This window comes from Lissotriton helveticus, chromosome 9, assembly GCF_964261635.1.
Source record: "Lissotriton helveticus chromosome 9, aLisHel1.1, whole genome shotgun sequence".
Taxonomy (NCBI): domain Eukaryota; kingdom Metazoa; phylum Chordata; class Amphibia; order Caudata; family Salamandridae; genus Lissotriton; species Lissotriton helveticus.
The window spans coordinates 247125511-247146839 of record NC_136070.1 but is presented as its reverse complement, the minus strand read 5'-3'; the positions used below and the strand labels follow the sequence as shown (position 1 = coordinate 247146839).

The 21329-nt window shown below is 42.2% G+C and overlaps 1 protein-coding gene across 1 annotated transcript in view; it reads left to right on the top strand.

Annotated features, from left to right (window-relative positions):
- ATG14 (autophagy related 14) overlaps positions 1 to 21329 on the top strand; it is a 213050-nt gene that overhangs the window by 108919 nt on the left and 82802 nt on the right. Inside the window, exons 5-7 of the mRNA XM_078659860.1 lie at positions 2347 to 2584; positions 10016 to 10245; positions 11365 to 11482. Of these exons, the coding sequence (XP_078515986.1) occupies positions 2347 to 2584; positions 10016 to 10245; positions 11365 to 11482 (586 nt within the window). The remainder of the gene's footprint in view (positions 1 to 2346; positions 2585 to 10015; positions 10246 to 11364; positions 11483 to 21329) is intronic.

The following is a 21329-nucleotide window of genomic DNA, read 5'->3' as shown; positions in this document are numbered from 1 at the left end:
GGCAGCGTCTATTTGTCTTTTTACTTGCCGCTCAAGTTGCGGTAGCCCAGTGCTTGCTGCTATCTCATTCTTTGCCATTATGTAGTCCACTGCTTCCATGAATATTGAGGAGTCTGAAAGTAAAAGGATTTTCCTTGAAACATAACCTTCCACTTGAATGGGTACTGCAACATGTATTTATTTAATTTGCATTGCTCTTAATAATTTTTTTCACCTCGGTTAAGGATTTGCTTTGAATCTTGTTCATATAATTTAGAAATATCTAGAGTTATGATGCTGCACAGTGCACATCTGGGTTTTGGCACGCCATCAGAAGAATAGTGTTCATTCCAGTCTGACGATCATTGGTCATGGGGAAATGGGGGTGCCCTGCGGGGTCAGTACGCTATTCGCATGCACAAGCACAAAGCAGGATTCAGTTTAGTGTTCAGTGTCAAGAATCCAAGATTTTAACCAATTTGTTAAGGAGTCCATGGCCTTGCACCCTCTGCCCCTCAGGCAGCCCCACCAGTCTTGAGTTTGTTCTTACGTGACCTGATTTCTGTGTCTTCCATTTGTGGTTCAAGATTGCTTTGCAGTCTATTCATTCCTTTTAGAGACTTGGTCTCCACATCTTCAAGAAGGAGATTCTCTGCTCTGCTTCTTTCATACGGTCAGACAAGTTTCTCAGTTCCCGACATAGAAGAGATTCTTCCTCACAGACCCCTTCGATCTTTTCATCTAAATTCTTGTGTGTCCTTCATTACTTGGAGTATCGTCTGTAGGAGCATTGTCTCCCATCAAAAGTTCACCCCCAGCTCCTGCAGGCGGAATGATCAACTTGAAAAATGTGTCGATGTTGCCTTGGTTTTGTGGAGCAGGAACTTTCTTTCACCATTATTGTCATAACCCCTAACCTTGAATGGATTATGACAGTAATGGTGAGCCTTCCACAGACTCCGGCTGCGCTGCTCCTCTTATAATGGTCACACCTCGCTCCTCCAGCACCCCTCTCAGGTACTTTATTCACGTGCGTTCCTCTGCCCCCGTCAACTGCTGCCAGATTTCACATGCCTGGGACGTCGGATAGAGTATACTTCATTATTTTAGTTATGCTGCATATTAGGGGAAGGATGATGAAGGATTTTCAACAAGCTAGCACGGAGCTCTTTCATTTTGTGGCTGTCATCTTAGGCCATCAATCCATGCCCCCCATTACAGCTCCTACTGACTTTCCCCGCACACCTCAACCCATGTTTCTGTCAACTAAGAAGTTTATGCTGCTAAACAAGCACTCTGCTTTAGTAACTGAACTTAACTAACAACCAAATATTCAAGTATTTTTTTTTCTAGATCCTTGTCATATTATATCCTGTTATGAACCAGAATACTGTGTGTGCACCAAACCTCTGTTACCAAGGCAATAGAAACTATGCTGTGGATGATCACCCTGCTGCATTTTCTTGTCCCTATCTTCTGCTTTCTCCCCCTACTTTCCTTCTTTCTCACTTCAGACCACCAAAAAAAAGCTCTATTTAACTAGAAACTCATTGTTCTCCAAAGAGAGTCTCTAAATGCATGTAGCAAAAAAATGCTCTATGATCAATGGAGGGTTAGTGCAGGTGAGCCCCTGAAATACATGCCATTCAGCTATACTTTGCCAGAAACCAGAGAACAATTTCTATCACTGCAGCATTTTCTTGAGCTCATTTTAAGATTTGCAAGGATTATGGATGATCTTGAGGTCAGTAAAAAAAAAAAATCAACGTTTTACAAGCTTGGTTGTTTTTTCTTCTTTTCCCTGACTAACCTAATCATTTTGGATCTGTCTCTGAAGTGCAATATCATTGCAATGTTTAAAAAAAAATTATATATTGTATGTGTTGTGTAGCCCTGAAGAAGTCCCGGATGGGACGAAACTCGTTGGTTATAGATTAAGAATAAAGTAAAACATTTTAAGAAAAACATTGGAGTCTTTGCATTATGTCGTTTTGTTTGAATTAATTCGGAAATGTCTGCATGATTCACACAGTGTCTTGCAATTATACTGACCATCTTCTGTGCTGGATCATGTATATTGTAAATTTTATTATGGATCTTCTCCTGCTGGGAAGGTTAAGATGACCGATCTTCCAGACTCGTGCACCTTTTTCTAACTTTGTTAAAACCTACTTTGATGAGAAGTGCCTCAGTCTGTTTGTAAATCAAACATTAAAAAATGGAGAGCCCAAGTATTATATTGATATGAACCGATATGTCTAGCATGCTATATAGACCAAATGTCCCACTGTTTCTACATGTTGGTCATAAGCTTATGACGTGAACATCCACTTCTAGAGTTGTCACTACATTTTATCCTGTTTGTAGATTCTGAGAAACTTATTAAAATGAAAGAAGACAACCAAAAGCTTTATCGCAGAGCACAGCGACATCTAGAGAAGAAAGAAAAAATACAGCGACACAATCGCAGACTTGGTGATCTGGTGGACAAAAGAAATAATGATTTAAGAACCCAGCATGCACAACTGGCAGATCTCCGGCGGTCCCATATACTGGAGCTAACGTCTTTTATTTTCCCTGTTGGTGAAGTAAAAACCATAATTAGGTAAATTAATAATCTGAAATTCACAATAATCTTGGTTGTCAGTGCTTGTTTTGTGTTTTCTGCCAGGGAATCCTGGGATCTGTTTTAGCAGCTCATTAGAGGTATAGCATTGTGTATTTCTTTAGTTATGTGTATTGAACCATGACTCTTCCTGATCAAGTAATGAATCCTTATATGCTTTAGATCTTCCCGTGGGCTTATGCCCAAAAATGTGTGTTCTGCTTAGAAATGAATCCTAGTTTAGGTTGAAAGTGATGGGGGCATGCACTCATTTTGCACATGTGATCCTTTCCTTGCATGGCAAAGAAGTGCACTAGAGGAGCTGATCTGAAGGCCGCAATCCTTTATTGAGCAGTGAGTATCTCACATAGATCAAGTGGGGCATCCAACATCTCCCACAAGTACAGTTTGCCCAGATATAATGCCACCTCTTGATTTCTTGGACATAGCTGTTTACTTTAATTGTCACAATCTAGATTAGAATTCCTACCTGTCTAACTAGCACTCTTAAATTATTATTGTTTTCTTCTGGACTCTCTTGGGCAATCAGTTACTTAACTCCTACAGCAAGGGAAACTTCCTCATAAAAGTTCTTTTATATTTTATTTCTCCTTCTCCTCATCAAACTGATGCCATTAAATAGTCATTGTATAGATTTCCACCTTCTAGGGATGACAGCAGACTTGTGCAAATTATGTATATCAAATGTAATCATAGGTAGGAAAATCTGTGATTAATCATAAATCCCTTACCTCCATTTTTTTCTCCATAGGAGTATTTTACAAATCACATTGAAGGGCCTGTATCCCAACAGGGGTTCTCTTAATATACCAACAGCACAACCACATACCACAAAGCCCTCTAATCTGCACTCAGTCTAACTATCATAGAATCAAACTAAAATGTCAAATAGTTTACAGTACAAAATATAACCCAGCTTTGCATTATTTTTCTAATCATTTGCGTTATTTTTTAAATCATTTGCATTTGCCAATTAAACTACAACTTCACCTCAATGATGATCTAAAAAACATTAGACTTAAAGGCATATATAAGGTCAAGCTTCTGCTCTTATAACACCTAGGTGTACTGCTTCCCTGTACACCCAGCCGAGTCCATCTTACTCACTTGTAGAACTAATCGCGCATTAGCCTTCAGACCCCAGAATACAAATGATGGTATTGTTTAGGGCTACAAATAGTTTTGTAGGTTGTGGATGGGGGAATACTAAGAATGTGGCCCCTATCTTAAGCACAGGAACGTTTCAACATGATTTGTGTGAGGGAGGGGACCACTTTAGTAGGTGAATGGACTGAATACTCCTGGCTCATTCTGTGATACAGTATGGTAAAGGATGCACCAGGAACAGCCTACCAACCCAGAATCTTGTAGAACAGAAGCAAGTGTGTTATTGTTTTACTATATATCGGACTAGGTACTAATCCATCTGCTTACATGTAGTGCGGGCATGGAACAAGGCATTCACTGGTTCTACATTGCAGTCTAATCTTTAGTTTACGCAAAATTATTGGATCAGTTATTTTTTCTAGATACAAATTCCAATGATGCCTTGTGGAGGCTATCGATTGCACGTTGCATCTGAACCAGCACAACATAGTATGCTTTAATGTGCTGATGGACGGCAAACTGTGAGATTGACTCCAGCTCTGTCTCTAGGGCCACCCACGCAACTTCCATCTCCTGTTCTGGAAAACAGAAATTGGAGGAACTGACTAATTCATTGCCAGAAATGTCCTTAGTTGTCTGTGAGAGATCCCCGCTAACAGCTTCCTTTCCTAGGGTAGAGACCAGTTTACAAAGGATATCTGTGCCACAGTGCACATAGAAGCCACTTTCTCCTTCATAGAGTGCTTATTGTATTATGAATGGGTTGGGGGTTCTATCTCCCAAAGTATAATAAGAGCACTGATATGCCCATCAGCTGTATCTCTGGCTAGGAACTTAGTGAAGGAACTGTTTGCCAGATATCTTTGCTCTCCTGGTATTAAGAACACCGTAATGCCTTTGGGAGCATGCTGTGTTCAGATAAATGAATTTGAAGTGATTAAATCCACACCCAACATTATTTATATAAAACCACTATTGCTTAGCCTTTTCTATATTCCACCTCTTAGCTCACCCTAGTTTTCTCACATTTAATTTCTGCAAGGTTTGCATTCCACGTGCAAGGTTTGTGTCCATTGTTGACTTTGAATAGACCCAAGATATAAATATTTTTATACAGTTCCAGATTGTGATTGTTTTTCCTCATATATTAGAGGATTTGTTCTATGTGGTAGAATCTGAGGCTGGCAGCTGTTTGGTCTTGGGTTCCTTTTATTTAATAATTTTTGCGATGGAGCAAGGTATCGTGAAATTAGATATCAGTGACTTAAGCAATCAATTTTTTTCAGAAATGTAATGCATTAACCGGTTGAATCCTTAACTCCCTCAGAGATTCGGAAAGTTCTAAGATTTCCTCTTTGGTTTCCTTTTTCCAGATCAGCAATTTCTCTTTGTAAGTGTAATGCCCTTGTGATGTTGGAGGAGAGGTATTTTATCATTTTAGTATTTGAGTCTTCTAGTGAACTAATCCTAGCTTCCGCTTCAGCAGTTTTGTTGTTTAGTTGTCTCATAACAGATCGTTTAGCCACAATTTCTGATTGCATTAAGTCTGTATTGAGTTTGGTTAATTAGGCAAGATCATCAACTTCAAATCACTTTTTTCAAGATTGTAGCTAATGTATTATTGATATCAGCTTTCCCTTTGATGGAGGAGTCTGCTTTGGGTGGATCTGCTTTGGTGCATTTAAGGCTGGCATGGGTTTCTTTGACTAGAATGTATGTAACAGACGAGTATTTCAAACATTAGAGAGCTGTACTTTGTCGACATGTTGGTATGAAATCAGAGATTTGGATGATCTCAAAAGGTTCTGCTCGGAGACCTGAGAGCTGATGGCAGAATCCTGTGCTGACAGGTGATCGAATCCTGTGGGTGTAAGCTTGCTCCTGAGTAAGAGGTTTAGACGCAGGTGGGTCAAGGATTTTGAAGATTGCACTACATTGTGCAAATCCTCTAGATATTATTGATAACAATAGAGAGAGGCTTCTCATCTATCTGCAGTCTTAGATTGGGATGTCATTGCTTCAATACCAGGAAAAGATGCATTGCCATAAGAGAATAATTATACAGCTATCCTCTTGCGGATCCTGGAAAATCAGAAGTAAATTAGAAGGATAAAGTTCAGTTCTGAGTAAACACATTAGATGTAACAGCATATTTATGCAAAGGCTCCTGTGTTGCGGCCATCTACCTTGGATCAAGGTCATGAAGTATTTTTATTGTATTGAAATTATTTGATTGAATTCACAAATTCCAATGAAAACAATGCGGAATACAAGCAGCAAATGTATACTAAAATTATACAATTGTCAAGTGTGATGCATATGACTCCAGCAATAGAAAGGGGGAGGGGGAGAGGAGCCAGTATAACAGGCAAGCAAAAACTAAACGGAAGGGGAGGGGAAACGGGTCATGCAGTATTAAATTGTGCACCCAGCATTGCTGATTCTGAGCTACAGGAAGGTGAACAAGTGAGGAAAAGGACTCACAAGATAGATGAGGAGAATTGGCTTGTGATCAGCATGTCATCGGTGCACTGCCATAAAGTACAAAGAGTCTCTAGAACTTCCAGAAGATCCGCCATTCCCTTGGGTTATTCAGGTTCTGGCAGCAGCGCAGGCTGTGCTAGGCCACGTTTATCTCTGTGAAGTCTTCTTTTCCTGTATTTTAACCATATTGTCAGTATGTGAGCATCTTGTTGGTGTGTTGAAGTCAGATCCTTGGGATAGGCTCAAGCATGATCAGGCGGAGCTGGAAGAAGGAATAACATAGGACAAAGCAGAAGAGTCACGCTCCCATCTTCCTCTACGTCCAAGCCATACCCCCAGTTAATTTTCACTTGGGCTTTAACATGGAAGTACAATAATCAAATTCAACCAAGATAATTGGGACCAAAGTTATGTTCCTGTACCAATTTAAATAGGAACTCCTACCCACACAGTAGACTGTTTATCCTGTATCAAGGTAAGCCTCTATATTACCATTTCCAAGAAGTGTTTGACATGAGTCATATATCCATGGTTTGGTTGTTATACTTCAGTCCAGCACGAATTCAGTTTCGTACAGATGGTCCGACAATTGTATCACCATCACGAGTCTCCTAGGTATTGCTGTACTGATGTTGGTACGAATCATTGACCGAGGTCTATAGTATTTAACATCCGTCTAAACTTTTCCCCACTTAGTCACAATGATTGTCACTGTCCCTTGCATAGAACTGGACAGTCAATTCAGTGCCTCGCTTCAGACTTCCATAAATTGTAATCAGCCGATGTGGAACACTTTGGAAAAATACAGCAGGCAGCTCATCTGTCCCTGGTGTTTTGCATTCTGTTTTATCATCAGTGAGTTACTCCGTTCTTCTCCCAACAGTGGTTCATCTAACACACCCCTCAGCACAGAGGCAGCTAGGGCAGCTATGGTTATCAGGTCATGTCATTGATCTTGATGTTTTGTCCTGTCTGTGCCTGCACTATTGTCTTGCTAATGAATTAGTGGTCTTATTGGAGACCAGCAGTTACAGTGTAGCCAATATCCCTTTCCTTTCTATTTATAGAGCACCTATTTGTGGAGCATCATGGGTAGGGGCTGGAGCAAAGGAGCGGGGTTAGTCTTTACTGTCAGAATATTTGGAAAGCCTTCATTTGGGAGGTGTCTGCAGACCTAAGTGTTTGTCAAAGCGTAGGTCTAAACTGACCAGATATGGAATGACCAGAAAACCAAAGTGTTCCCAATTTCCCTCTCTGTGGTCGGATCTTGTAGAGCTAGATCACTCTTGTACACCAGTTGGGCCACTTGCCGTGGCAGCGCTGCGCAGTGCTGGTGAAATATATTGTATTTAATATAAATCTTAAAAGAGGCTTCAACTCCTGCCCTCGCTTTTCATTGGTTCCCGTGCTTCGCATTTACTCTTTCTTCTTTTCTATTGGCTGTAGCAGACTATATCCTGTTATTTCCTCGTATTCTTTTCAGTTTTCCGAGGCCCAAGTACTCCCTTTCATCCAAGTTGGTCGGTGGAACTTTTTTTATTCCGTTTCTTTTAACTGCGTTTTTAGTTTAGGTTTACCTAATCATTCCCTGCCTACACACATTTGAAGCATGCTTGTAATCTCTACCTGCACGCATTTGAAACGTGCTTGTTGTCTGCATGTTTTTCACAGCGCCTGCTCTGGTATGTGAAGCCCCTCCCTTTTGTTTGCTCTTGAGACAGCCTTGTATTTTCTGGAAAGCTTTGAGTTGCAACCTTACATCATGGGGTGCAGTAGCTTCCTTTTAAGGAAGTTTCCCTGTGGATCTGCAGCCCCACTGGTCGTCTCGAATACGGTTCTCCCATGGGCACCCACTGTTGCAATGCTGCTAGCCGTACCGAACAGCTTGTGGCTTACGGTTGATGCCTGCACAGCCACAGCTCACTTGTCCAGCCTTGTGTCTGGCCCCGCACCCGGTCTTCTCTCCCTGCCTGGCCAGGTACTTCTGACTCTGCGTTGATGGGAGGTCATATCGTGTGGATTAGACAACAACGTTGCAAGTTTGTTGTTATATGTACATATATCATGGCATACATCGACATCGTATTCATCAATCCAGATCAGTGCTGATGATGCGTCACGCAGCTGGTGCGATGCGTCCGTTTCAAGGAGTTGCAAGGCTCTGGTGCTGAGTCCAGCCTAGTTATCAAGGTTGCCGCGATGAGGGATGTGAGGGCTTGTGCAGAGGATGTGTTGTGCAACAGCGTTTCCAATGAGGCATTGGAATGCGATGTGTGTTCTGTTCCATGCAGCAGCTCTGCCTCTTTTCTACTCTGGGTTGTCATACAGCAGAGGACATGTGCCAGTTCCGCTGGATCCATAGAGGCTGGCAGAGCACCTTAAGCCTACTTCCAAGGGTCCAAGACCGGGGTGGAACCACTTGGCTGGGTAGGCTCACAGATGGCAGAGTCCAGTTGCAAGGTTGTTGGAAGCCTGTTGTGTCCCTGAGGCTTTAGATATGGAGGTCGGCCAACTAGCCTTTAAAGTCACTCTGGGTTCAAGGGATACAAGTCCAGTCTTTCTTACCCAGGCAAGAGTGTAGCAGGTCAGCACAGCAGGCCGGTAGACCAACAGAGTAGCAGTCCATCAGATTTTCAGTCTTTTCAGTAGCACAGCAGTCCCTTTTCTCTGTATCCACAGGACCAGAAGTTTACTGAAGCGTTGCTGTCCTCCAGTATTTATAGCCAGTTGTGCCTTTGAAGTGGGGAAAAGCTTCTAGAGGCATGCCTCTGAAGTGCACAGGTGCTTTGCGTTCCTAGCCCTGGCCCCAGACTAACTACATGGGGTATGCAGCCCCTTTGTGTGGCAGCAGGACACAGCCTATTGAAGGGTGGGTGGGGTGGGGTGGGGTGGGTTGGGGTGGGGTTGGGCCCAGCTCCACTCTCCCATCCTGCCATTGATGATCCATCCAGGCACACCCAAGCTCCATTTTGTTTGTGGCTGTCTAGGAGAAATACACAGTCAACTGTCAGCTACACCCAGTCATGTGACCCAGAGTCGGGCTGAACGCACAACATGGCTAAGGCAGGAAAATGCCAACTTTCTAAAAGTGCCATTTTCAAAACTGTGATTTAAAATCTGACTTCACCATATGTCAGGCTTTTTGATTACAAATTCAAAGAAACCAAACATGAATGTTTACCTGCTCCCGTTTGAAAAATTGCAGCTTATTTAATGTAATAAGGTAACTCCAATTCTATGCCATAGGAGAGTGCAGCCTTGCAGTAGTGAAAAACAAATTTGAGTTTTTCGCTACCAAGACATTCGTAAAACCTAAAATGTGTCCAACTTTTTATAGCTACATTGCACCCTACCCTCTGGGCTATACAGGGTATATCATGGGAGTGACATATATGTATTAAAAAGGAAAGTTTTGGGACTGGCAATAGATTGATTTTGCCAGGTCAAAATGGCAGTTTAAACATCTCAGGCCAGCAATTGCAGCCTGTGTGTGTGCAGTGTTATAGTGCTTCTCAAGTGGTTAGCACAATCAGTGCTGCAGGACCATTTGTAGCATTTAATTTATAGGCCCTGGGCACAGGAAGTGCATTGTACCAAGGTCTTAGAAGTAAATTAAATATCCAGTTGGGTATAAGGTAATCTTCTCATGTTTTAAGGAGAGAGAACAAGAACATTGGCACTGGTTAGCAGTGGTAAAGTCCCTAGTCCAGCAAAAACAAAGCCTGTAAAACAGGAAATCTGAATGCAAAATATTAGGGGGAAAGCCACACCAATGATGCCAGGTGTAACAATAAGGATGTATTTTCTTTTTCATTTCAGAGATCCTGCTGATGTATCCTGTGAGAGTGACAATGCAATGACCTCTAGCACTATAAGTAAACTTGCAGAAGCCAGGAGGACAACATATCTCTCTGGGCGATGGGTTTGTGATGACCACAATGGAGACACTTGCATTAGTATCGCAGGGCCCTGGATAAGCCTTCCCAGCAATGGAGACTATTCAGCCTATTACAATTGGGTTGAAGAGAAAAAATCCACCCCAGGACCTGGTAAGTATTTTATTTTTTTAAAACACTATTTAAGCCTAATACTTTGAATAATAATGCATCTGACAGTGGTGGAATCTATATCAACTTCTTAAAGATGTTAAATTCAGAATGGTGGTCTCTGTATTGAATTCTGATTAGTAATTTTACATGTATAACACAAATTATTTTCAAATAAAATGTTAACTCCTAATCAGCGCTGCAGTACCAGCTGCCTTTTCCACAGATCATTCTAACGACGAGACCAGAGGCATGATCGTGAACATGCATTAGCTTTTAACATTACTATTTAGGGTGGGGCAAAAGCTACTAGTTTCCCTACCTAGGGCGGTCTTTTGAGTCATGGTTGCCCCAGGCAGGGAAATCGCTCAGTGACCCTCAAATGCATAGGGGATACTCCGTGCACGTCCGTTTCATTTATGTAGTTTTAGTGTTTTTTATCAAGCTAAATCTTCCACTTTTTAAGTTTATTCTTGAAAAAACAAAAAAGTTGGTGAAAGAGGTTCATCAAACTTGCACAAATTTGGCAAAGCTTTATTCCCGTCAATGGTGCAGAAGAGGTTCTATTGAACACAGTAAGATTTCCCCGAACCCCTCTCCCTTTCATGGCGACCAACTCTAAATATGGTGGATGGTCTTCCGCCAGATTAGCAGAGGCTCTAGACTCTAATGATCACGCAGGCCAGACAGCCGTTCTCCATACTTCAATCTCCCTGAGTGAGTATGAAGCTCAGGGTGACATTGTCAAAGATTCATTGTCATTTGTTGGAGTGATAAATAAAAGTAATTAGAAATTGCATAATTGAATTTTTTTGTTGTTCAATTTTCTCATATATATGTGTTATTTATAAGGTGCACTCTACAAACGGAATGATCCAAGTGCCTTTGACATCTTATCTGTGGTTTGCTGTTATTCTCATTAAATTAGAAAAATTAATGTTGTGTAGGAGTGGAAAAGCCGCACCTGGTGCTTGTAAATTAATTCCTGTAGTGCACATGCTCTACAAACTTGATAATCTTTATAGAAGATGCATTTTTGGTAGGTGCTAAATACAGATGAAATGGCCACAATAATACAAAAAATGTCGTAATGTATTTGCTGACATGCGTTATTTCTTTTAGAAATGGAACACAATAATCCTGCTTATACCATCAGTGCTGCGTTATGCTTCGCTACTCAGCTTGTTAACATACTGTCTCCCATACTTGATGTAAATCTTCCAAAGAAACTGTGCAATGGGTAAGTACTTTCACACCTGCTACCTATAAAACTGTTCTATATCTGATTCAAAATGCACATTTTATAATGTAAATGTAGACTTGAATGTATGCGCTCATTTCAGATATCCCACAGACGATTTTGATCACTGATTTAGTGTGCCAGCTAATATTTCTGTACATCTGATTTGTTTTCTATGCTGAGTGTGTTAGTAGAACCCTCAATAGCAAATCGTACAGGTATTATTTTATACATTTAACAAAAAGTTTCTAATTGCCACTTGGGTGCAGGGACTGTCAGTATGAGTTGAGAGGCCTGATTTGACAAACTGTTATCATTATTTACCTGTCATTCTCTACTAATTCGACACTCAAAGCAGAAACAATGGAATATAGTCTCGAGTGAGCAACCGAATCTGTTATAACATATGCGCCGGATTTGAGGCAGGACCTGTAATGGTGCCAGTTTTGCATTTCGATATATCATCTTAAGGAGCAGTACTATAGCAAGAATTGAAGTACTAATGCCACACACTCGGGTACACTAGCAATGTACTATGTGAACGCACAATGCTCCACAGTTTGTTTCAGTTCTTCATAACATCATATTTAAAGATTAAAGAAATGAAACAATCGGGCAGGCAAAGCATAACGCCTACTGTGATATTTCTGGTGACTGTGAACATCTTTTGACACAGGACACTTTTACTCAACATTACACTGACTGCTACCTATCCTTGCCACAGTCTTTACATAATGAGTTTGAGTCCTGTCCAGGACTTGAGCAACTATGCTAGTCCTTTAAATGTAATAAAAATATTTAGCCCCTCCCCATGGGGAAATACTAACCTGGCCACTTAACCGAAAGTCCTGTTTCCATTATCCAAACAGTACCACCATTGTCAAAGACACAGATTGCACACAAGGGGGGGGAAACACAGTAATGTGATGAGAATAGTAGGACTCAAGTGCTAAGTAATCCTAACATTAACACTTCAACTCTCTTCCTCGTTAGAGTTTCTACATTGTGAGGAATTAGAAAGCTATGTCAAGTCTTCCAATGACACCCGTAAGACATCATCCTTGAGTCTTGCAGCTTGCAGAACTCGGTGGCTGTTGTCTTTTTTTGTGGTGGTGGTCTTTATTTGGAGCCAAGTAAAAGAGCAATACAACAGTAATAAAGCCTGGTCACCTAGGTACCAAAAGGCTCCAACGGGTTATACAAACGGCAGTAGTCATTGAAACATCAGTGGTCTGAATTCACAGGGCTCGAGCTAGATGACTGTTGTCTTAATCCATATTTTGGAGCCATTTCTTCCCACAGGAGGGCAGGATTTGCCAATGACAGCAAAGGCTTGTAGTACCACAAGATACAAACCAAATAGAGTATGAATATAGTAGTGTATTAACAGGTAGATAATTAGCCAACCCTCAGCCTTGTGAAGGTCAAAGATCAGAGGTGTCTCCACCGAAGAGATATTCACCCAAACCAGAAATGGTCAGTTAGTCACCGAAATACAAGTTACAGACCAAGAATATGGCACCAAACTGAGAAGCTGAAGCCAAAATTCAGAGCTGCTTAAACAACATGGTAGACACCGAACTATAATAACAGGAAATACTGCCGAATAAGAACAAAGCCATAACATATGCTTGATTTCATTTTCTGTATCCTTGCCTGACTAGAGTTGCACAGCCAGACCTGAAACATAGACTGGATCGAATCCACCATAATACTGACCATATAGAAGGTAAACCCAAGAATACCATCTCAATATTCTGAGAGTAACTTACACCCCCATGAGAAGTTGTACAGCAATGTCTATCATTTACAGGATGGCCACTCAGACTGCAGTATAATCACTGAACAACAAACAAAGCAATAATCAAGTGAACATTGTGATTATGTAACTATCACGTGAGCCATCAAAATATTAACACTAAAAGCCAGGAAATCTCCAGGCCACAAGCCCACCAGGAAGAAACATGGATTCAAAGCAATACCACTGTTGAAGGACAAGCGTTCCAAGTGTCTCAAAATATACTAATAGGAAGGTCCCAGATGCCAGACGATTACAAGCACTAGCTCAGAAAAGGTTTCAATTAAAAAGTAACAGTGTCCTGCTAGGATTAGTAAAACGTACTAACCTCCAGAAACATATCCAGCAGGGGTGATGCGCAGTTCCTAGATCCCCTTTGCACAGCTCCCCAGGGGGTTTGAAAGATCGTTCCTGCACAGTAGTACGCAGGGGAAACAGGAAAAAAGGGATAACAAAACCAAAATGCAGTAGTCCTCTACCTGTGGCCTCTTGATTACTTGTTGACCCAGAATAGCCCTTCACCGGGAGAGGATGCGTCACGCTGTGTATGAAATAAAGGACAGTAATTACTTTCAGTATCCAACATGCAAAAACACTCTGTGACAAAGAAATGGTCACTAGTTCCCCACTCGTTTCATGCACTTACATGATACTCATACTGGCCATGGGCAAGAAGGCTGGCCGGATCAGTCGGAAGGTACTACCAGGCAGGTGCCAATGTAGAAAATAAGGTAGGCGCGGAAACACTCTATCCTTGAGAATGAGCGCAAACAGAACAACAATTATGTCCCAGGAAGAGTAGCAGAATGGTGTGATACGTCTCACACGCTGCTGGAATCCAATGGGGAGTTAAGGATTCACCAAACACATAATTATATTCTGAGGTAGCGCTCCTACAAACAATAAATTATCAACAACAACAAAAAGTATTGGATGAACATGAACCAGGTTTCCGTGTAGATGTCGGAGACCAAGATCCAACCCAGCCGGGATTGAAAAAGTCATGAAACAGTAACCAGGCAAGCTCATGGAGCCTCCGTGCACTCCGGTACGAGAATGACCCATAAAGCTCCTCTCTCATAGCGAGTGTGCACAAGTCATGGCCCTACCGCATATGTAACACGGAGTCCATGTGTATGAATCCAGGAATGATAGGAACGTTCAGCGGCGTCCCGGGGTTGTAGAGCGAGCGCTTCGTTGATGCTTTAACAAGCTCTTCCTGAAGTGGTGAAACGTCCACGGCGTCTTCCATGATAGCCTGGACGAAGCCGAATTGGCACCTGCAACGGCTCCAGAGGACACACTGATGCGGAAGTTCATATTTTGACAAGCGCCGGATCCCCCTGGAGGAAGGACTTATGTATGCAGTCTCTCTGTCTCGAGGAAACACGGCTGGTGGTGCTAATGCATTCTGGGTCATGTAGTCTCTCTCATACCTGACATACCCGCTTTCACACCGCACCACGAGGGTTCATGACACACAGATATAGTAGGTCATAGAAGTTAGCATCAGTAAATGAGGAAAGGAATCCACAACGTCGAGTGATCACCTTGCTAAACTAATGTGAACAGATGCAGAAATGCTCTCAAACTCAAGTGTGTTACCCTGCTGACTATGTTTTCTAATCTATCGGCTGATATCAAACGGGGGTTTGAGGAGTCATCTAAAATTCAGAGAGAGATCAGGACATACTGCGAATCGTTAGATAGCAAAATAGATGGACTTTTTTCAAGAACTGGGGTCTTGGAAGAAACAGCCGCAATGTCTCTAGAATTAGAAAGTGCTAAGGAAGATATAGTGAAACTCAAGAGAGAGGACACCGCACTGGCTGATAGAATGGAGGTACTGGAAAACAACGCGAGGCGCTGTAACATCCGCATTCTCAATGTACCCGAAGGAAGTGAAGGAGCTGACATCAAGTCATATACCATCCAACTCCTTATTAAATCTCTCAATCTAACGCATACAGAGGAGGAATTGAATGTAGACATTCAGCGGATCCATAGGGATCCTTTCAGGCGGAATCCGCAGCGGACGAAGCCCCGGAAGATACTGGTCAACTTTCATACATTCCTATTGAAGGATCACATTCTTAACTTAGCCCTTAAACAAAAAACTCTGACTGGAGGGGGTTTCACTTTCCAAATACGATCGGATCTTTCAAGGGCAACACTGGATAGACAGTGGGAGCTGGGCAGGAGAATGGAGGCCTTCAGGAACCTGGGAGCATCTGTACAGCTAAGTTTCCCTGCAGCATTGAAAATTATGTTCAAAAACAAAATGTACAATGTCCGTACAGTCCAGGCAGCAGATGAGCTATTGATGAATATAGGCACTTCCAAGAGCTGAGGATAGGTTAGGCTTAAGCTTAGATATTGGGGGCTCCCCCACTATTGCTGACCATAGAGTTTATGTATGTATATATGTATGTGTATATATATATATATATATATATATATATATATATATACAATACAACTTTAATTTGCTTTTTGACTTTCTCAGTCCTTTTTTGAAAAATAAAAAAATTAAAAAAAAGTGTAGAAAATCAGATAAATAAGAAATAAGAAAGAAGAGAAAAATGAAATAATGGTCACAAAAAAAGGGGGGAAAAAAGGGGAGAAGGGAGAAAAAAAAACACAAAATAAGGGGAACAAACACACACACACACAAATCATTAAAACTTCTGTAGAGCTACAATTTAATGAGTACATAGATTTTGAGTGTGGTTGTAATAGGCTAAGACTCCAGATAGTCTTACTAGTCCTCAACACTACAGCTAACAATGCTTCGTGTGAGCCTAGAATGGGTTAGGGGTACCACGAACCGGACGTGTTCCGGTTGGTCAAACAAGGGTTCCTCAGGGGAGGGCGGGTGGCTTTCACGTGGGTAAGGGTTAGGGTAAATAAGCATAAAAAGTTTCTCATCTCCAAATTGGCTGTTGACAATTTTATGTGTGAAAAATTGACAGATTTTGCATGCTTGAGTTGTACCAAGGGGTGTAAGTTAGCAGGGCTTAGTCTCACTGGATATAATAACTATGAGTACCATTAAGATTCTCTCCTGGAATGTTAATGGCCTGCGCACCAAACCTAGATCAAATACGATTTTACAATATATACGTGATTTTGATGCGAAGGTCATTATACTTCAGGAGACACATCTAGTTGAAGCTGAAGTACTGGATCTGGTAAAAAAAAAAAACAGGTGGACAGAGCTGTCTGTTACCACTTCTCAAACAGTTAACACTAGAGGGGTTACACTCCTCTTTAAAAAAACAACTTCTACTAGTCTCTTAGAGCAGAGGGTTGATCCCTCGGGTAGGAGGGTCATGATAGGCAGTTCTCACCTCACGATTGTAGGGTACTATGGGCCTAACCGAGATGACCCCTCTGCCCTGGCCTCGCTATTCTCTGAGCTCTTGCACTTTCCAGAACCAATGATAATAGCGGGAGATTTTAATATCGTGCTTGACCCCCTGCTAGACAAGACCACTTCCAGTCGGCAGCTTACGCTGTCTAAATCCAGAGATTTCTTACTTAAAGCTATGCACCAATATGGAATTATCGACATTTGGAGAGTAAGGTCTGGACAGAAAGTTGGTTTTTCCTTCCGAAACTACAAATATCGTCATAGATCCAGGATCGATTTCTTTTTAGTAAGCAGAGTCCTGATTAATTCAACTAAGAACGTAACCTATTTACCATCTCATCTGTCGGATCATTCGGCGGTACTTTTAGATCTTGAACTACAGATTCAACCCCCAATTAGGTCATGGTCTATTGATAGGTCTCTCCTTACATCTCCAGATAATTTGAGTATATTAAAGCAGAAACGCAAGAATTCTTTAAAGTCAACATCGGCCCTGCGAGCTCTAGTACAGTTTGGGACGCTTTTAAATGTTCTCTGAGAGGGGTTATTAAGAACAAAACCATGTTTCGAAAGAGACAGTACACCCAGGAGGTCGCATCGATAGAGGCAAACCTATTGACAGCTCAAACGGAGTTAGAAAACCTCAAAAATGCCCGAGAATGCTATACTGGCTAAACAGGAGGAGTTGCTGAAGCTCAAAGGGCAACTAGCTTCTGTACTCAACCAGCGCATCTTGCAAAGGTGGGAAGCTAGTAAATTAGCCCATTTTGAATTTGGGGAAGGGGCGGGTAAATTACTAGCCTGGAAGTCTAGAACTGATCAGACCCGCAACAATATTGGGTCCATAATTACCAGTTCCGGTATAGTATCCTCGGATCTAGAAATTAGATCAGCCTTTAAAGACTTCTTCGAGACCATCTACCAAGAAGATAACAACATCTCCTCTGAAAATGTAAAGAATTGGCTTAGAAAAATTTCACTGCCATCACTTTCTCCAGAACAAATCGCCTTTTTGATCAGGCAATAACGGTAGAAGAGGTATCGACTGCTATACTTAATAGCAAATGCGGAAAGGCGGCAGGGCCAGATGGCCTGCCCGCCGAGATATATAAACATCTTGCGACTGATATTGCTCCTTTTCTTACTGTTATTTAATCAAGTCTTGATGGAGGGTGATTTACCGCCCACATCGTGGAATAAAGCATCAATCACACTCATTCTAAAACCAGGCAAGGCTTCCACCGACTGCGGCTCGTACCGCCCTATTTCAATACTCAACGCTGACTATAAGATCTTCGCGTCACTCTTAGCTAAGAGGTTGGGGCAGGTCGCTCCCTCAGTTTTACACTCCAACCAAAAGGGCTTTGTCAAAGGTCGCCACCTCTTTGAATTGACGTACGACCTAATAGGAGCGATCGACATGGCAACTAGCTCCTCGATACCCTTAGCTATTCTCACGTTGGACGCTGCCAAGGCCTTCGACAGGGTCAACTGGGTGTACCTGTTGGGGGCCTTGGAAAAATTCGGTGTGGGTCAGGCTTTCCGCAGAGTGGTGGAACTGTTATCCCACAACCCATCAGCTTCGGTCTTGGTTAATGGCGGACTGTCGGAATCATTTACCATCACAAGGGGCACACGACAGGGATGCCCGCTATCGCCCATGCTTTTCGATCTCTATATCGAGTCATTTGCGCAAAAAATTCGGGAGGACAATAACATCATACCTTTCAGATATAGAGATTGGGAAAAAAAAGTATCCCTGTACGCTGACGATATTATGATTATAACTTCAGATATCAGCATTGCGTTTCCGACAGTCATAAACTTAGCAAGACAATTTGGTAACATCTCTGGCTACGAAGTAAATGCCACCATGACTGAGGTTATGGTGTGGAACAGCGTAGTAACGGGGCTTCCTGTGCAACTCTGTGATAACATGAGATATCTTGGAATAAGAATTGTCAAGGATATCAACTTGATCGCCTCTACTAACTTTACCTTAGTGGCCAAAGAATGTAGGAAATTAATGAGTTCTTGGGGACATCTTCCACTAACGCTCTTGGGTCGGTCAAACTTAGTTAAGATGTTTATTTTACCTAAGTTGACTTTTATCCTTAATAGTGTACCATTATATTTTGACACATCACTAATAGCGAAGATGCAGAGTAATATCACTTCATTTGTCTGGGAGAGCAAGAGTGCAAGAATAGCTTGGAGGAAATTGAGGCGTCGTAGGGAGAAGGGTGGTTTGGCTGGTCCAGACCTCCAGATCTATGCTTGGGCCTTTCAGATGACACACACCCGAATACTACTTAAAACTCCATCAGATCGAAGCATCGGGTTGATGTTTTCAACATTATTGCAGTGTGAAGGTCTAGGGCAGCTGGGGTTTCTTTTCAAGTTTGGAGACCCCAAATGTTTCAAGAAGATCAAACTGAAGGTGCTGCAGGGCCTAGCAAGAACTTGGTATAATCTCAGAATGATCACTAAAATAGGCTATCACTCAAATAGATCCCCTATATGGGACCTCCCTGCTTCTCCTGGCTGGGCTAACGACACACTGATAAGTCCATTAAAAGACGCTGGAATCTCTACATGGGGAGATCTGTTTTTGGAAGGAGATATGCTCTCCTGGGAACATCTAGTGAGTAAGGTGGGCCCTACTTTTTCTAGATTAAAATTTTTACAAATCTCAAGCTGGGCACAAGCACAAACAACTGGGGCCTATCGTCGCCCTCAATTGCCCCTTGGAGGAAGTAGTCATCTGGTATCTTCTTTACTAGACAAGACACCTGCACCCAAGGAGGTTTCTTTCTTCTATAATCTAATCTTAGAGGATATCGATGGAGAATTCCTTCTCCCAGACCAGCTATGGGGCTCCCTGTTGCCTTCTATAAACTTGAATGAACTATGGCTAGCCTCCTGTAATGTTCTCTGGGATATTGTCAAACCAGCTTGGCTTCGTAGAAACCATTTGTATACCCTCCATAGGGCTTACTATTCCCCCCAGAGATTGTCTAAATTTTCAACAGGAGTTCTAGTGGCGTGTGCCCGTTGCGGCCAAGTGGCGGCCTCGGATGCACACATGTTTTATGAATGCCCACATCTAACATCTTACTGGCAATCAATAGGCAATAAATTAACATCTTCAACAGGCTCCACCGTGACTATAGATCTCCGGCTAGTAATTTTTGGAGTAGTGGACAAAAAGCGAAGCCCAAATAACAACCTTCTGTTCTACTCTATGTTGGTCGCTCGACGTGAAATCTGTAAGCGATGGAAAGAGGTTTCTCCTCTGACATTACATGATTGGTGTTCCTCCATGTTACAAATATCAAAAATGGATCTTTCCAGGGCTGCAAAGCCAGACAAAAGAGCTTTTTGGCGGAAACTTGATTGGTCCCAATAGTCGGCGCTGTTTTTTTTTTTTTTTTCCCAGTTCCAATGATTACGAAGCCAAGACACACTCTTTTTGCTACAACATCTTCGCCCTTTCTCTTGTGCGAATTGGTGGCAATAGCAATGGTGGAAATCGGTTAATGGCAATCATCTGTTAGACAGTACACAAGGGGTAGGGATCAGATGGGAAAAAGACATTGCTGTAGGGTTTTTGACGGATCCGTATATCGATTACACCCAAACCAGTCTTAGACTGAGACCGCATGTTTACTTCTCATATTCTATCCTTCCCTGTCCATGGGTCTGACCGATTAAGCCATGGCGGAGATGAGGAACACAAAAAAAATAAAAAGTGTGTTACCCTGCCAGTACTGGGCCCTCTGACAATACCAAGTCATATCCCAGCTCTGGTATGCCTTGCTTTCCATAGAGAAGAATTTGGGAAGAAATCAGGGATCCTGCTATTATAATAAATGTCCCCAATACTTATATGTTCAATTAGGGGCATAATAAAGTTCCCAAAACTTGAAACTGCAGGGATCTACAGGTGAAAAAAATCTGAAGGCAGCAGTTTGCAACAGAAAGGGAAATATTCACAGACTATCAACATGACATGACACTGGTATTCTTGTTTAGCAGACCGAGCCCCTGCCATCCGTTCTGTAAACCCGAGGGATATCGTACTGTCCATGGAGCCAGACATTCAGGACCACGATTTGTGAGGTCTAGTAATCTAGCCAGATTTATGTCTTTCATATGCCTCTGCCTTATGTAGATTGGGTGCATTTATCAAATGCGATGCTGAGGGCTTGGTTCGTCCCCAAGTTTTGAAATGCGTAGAGAAATCTGAATAGGGCTATTCTGCCCAGCATATTGAGCGGTAGGTTTGACAATCCTGATATTCTTTTATGCTTTAGATAACAGTGAACATAGACTGTAAGTAAACCTGGATCTAATGCATGGACATGCCAAAGTACTAAGCGTGTGGACAAGAAACAGGACAGGAAATCAACTGCTTCTGGGCCACCCCTGACTGAGACTTGGGGTGGCTTCTTCCAGTTAACCGTCACACCAGAGGCCTTGCTGTATAATTCTAGCATTTTAATCAGAAGAGCACATCTGCGTAGAGTACAATACAGTCCTCGTTGCCTCCCTCCCACTGGACCCTTCTCACCTAGGCATCTCATCTGACCCATTGGCTCAATCCCCCCCAAAAATGGGCCTAGTGTAGAGTGCTCTAATGTAGGAAATGGAGCAGAGGCCAAACTCCTTACGCG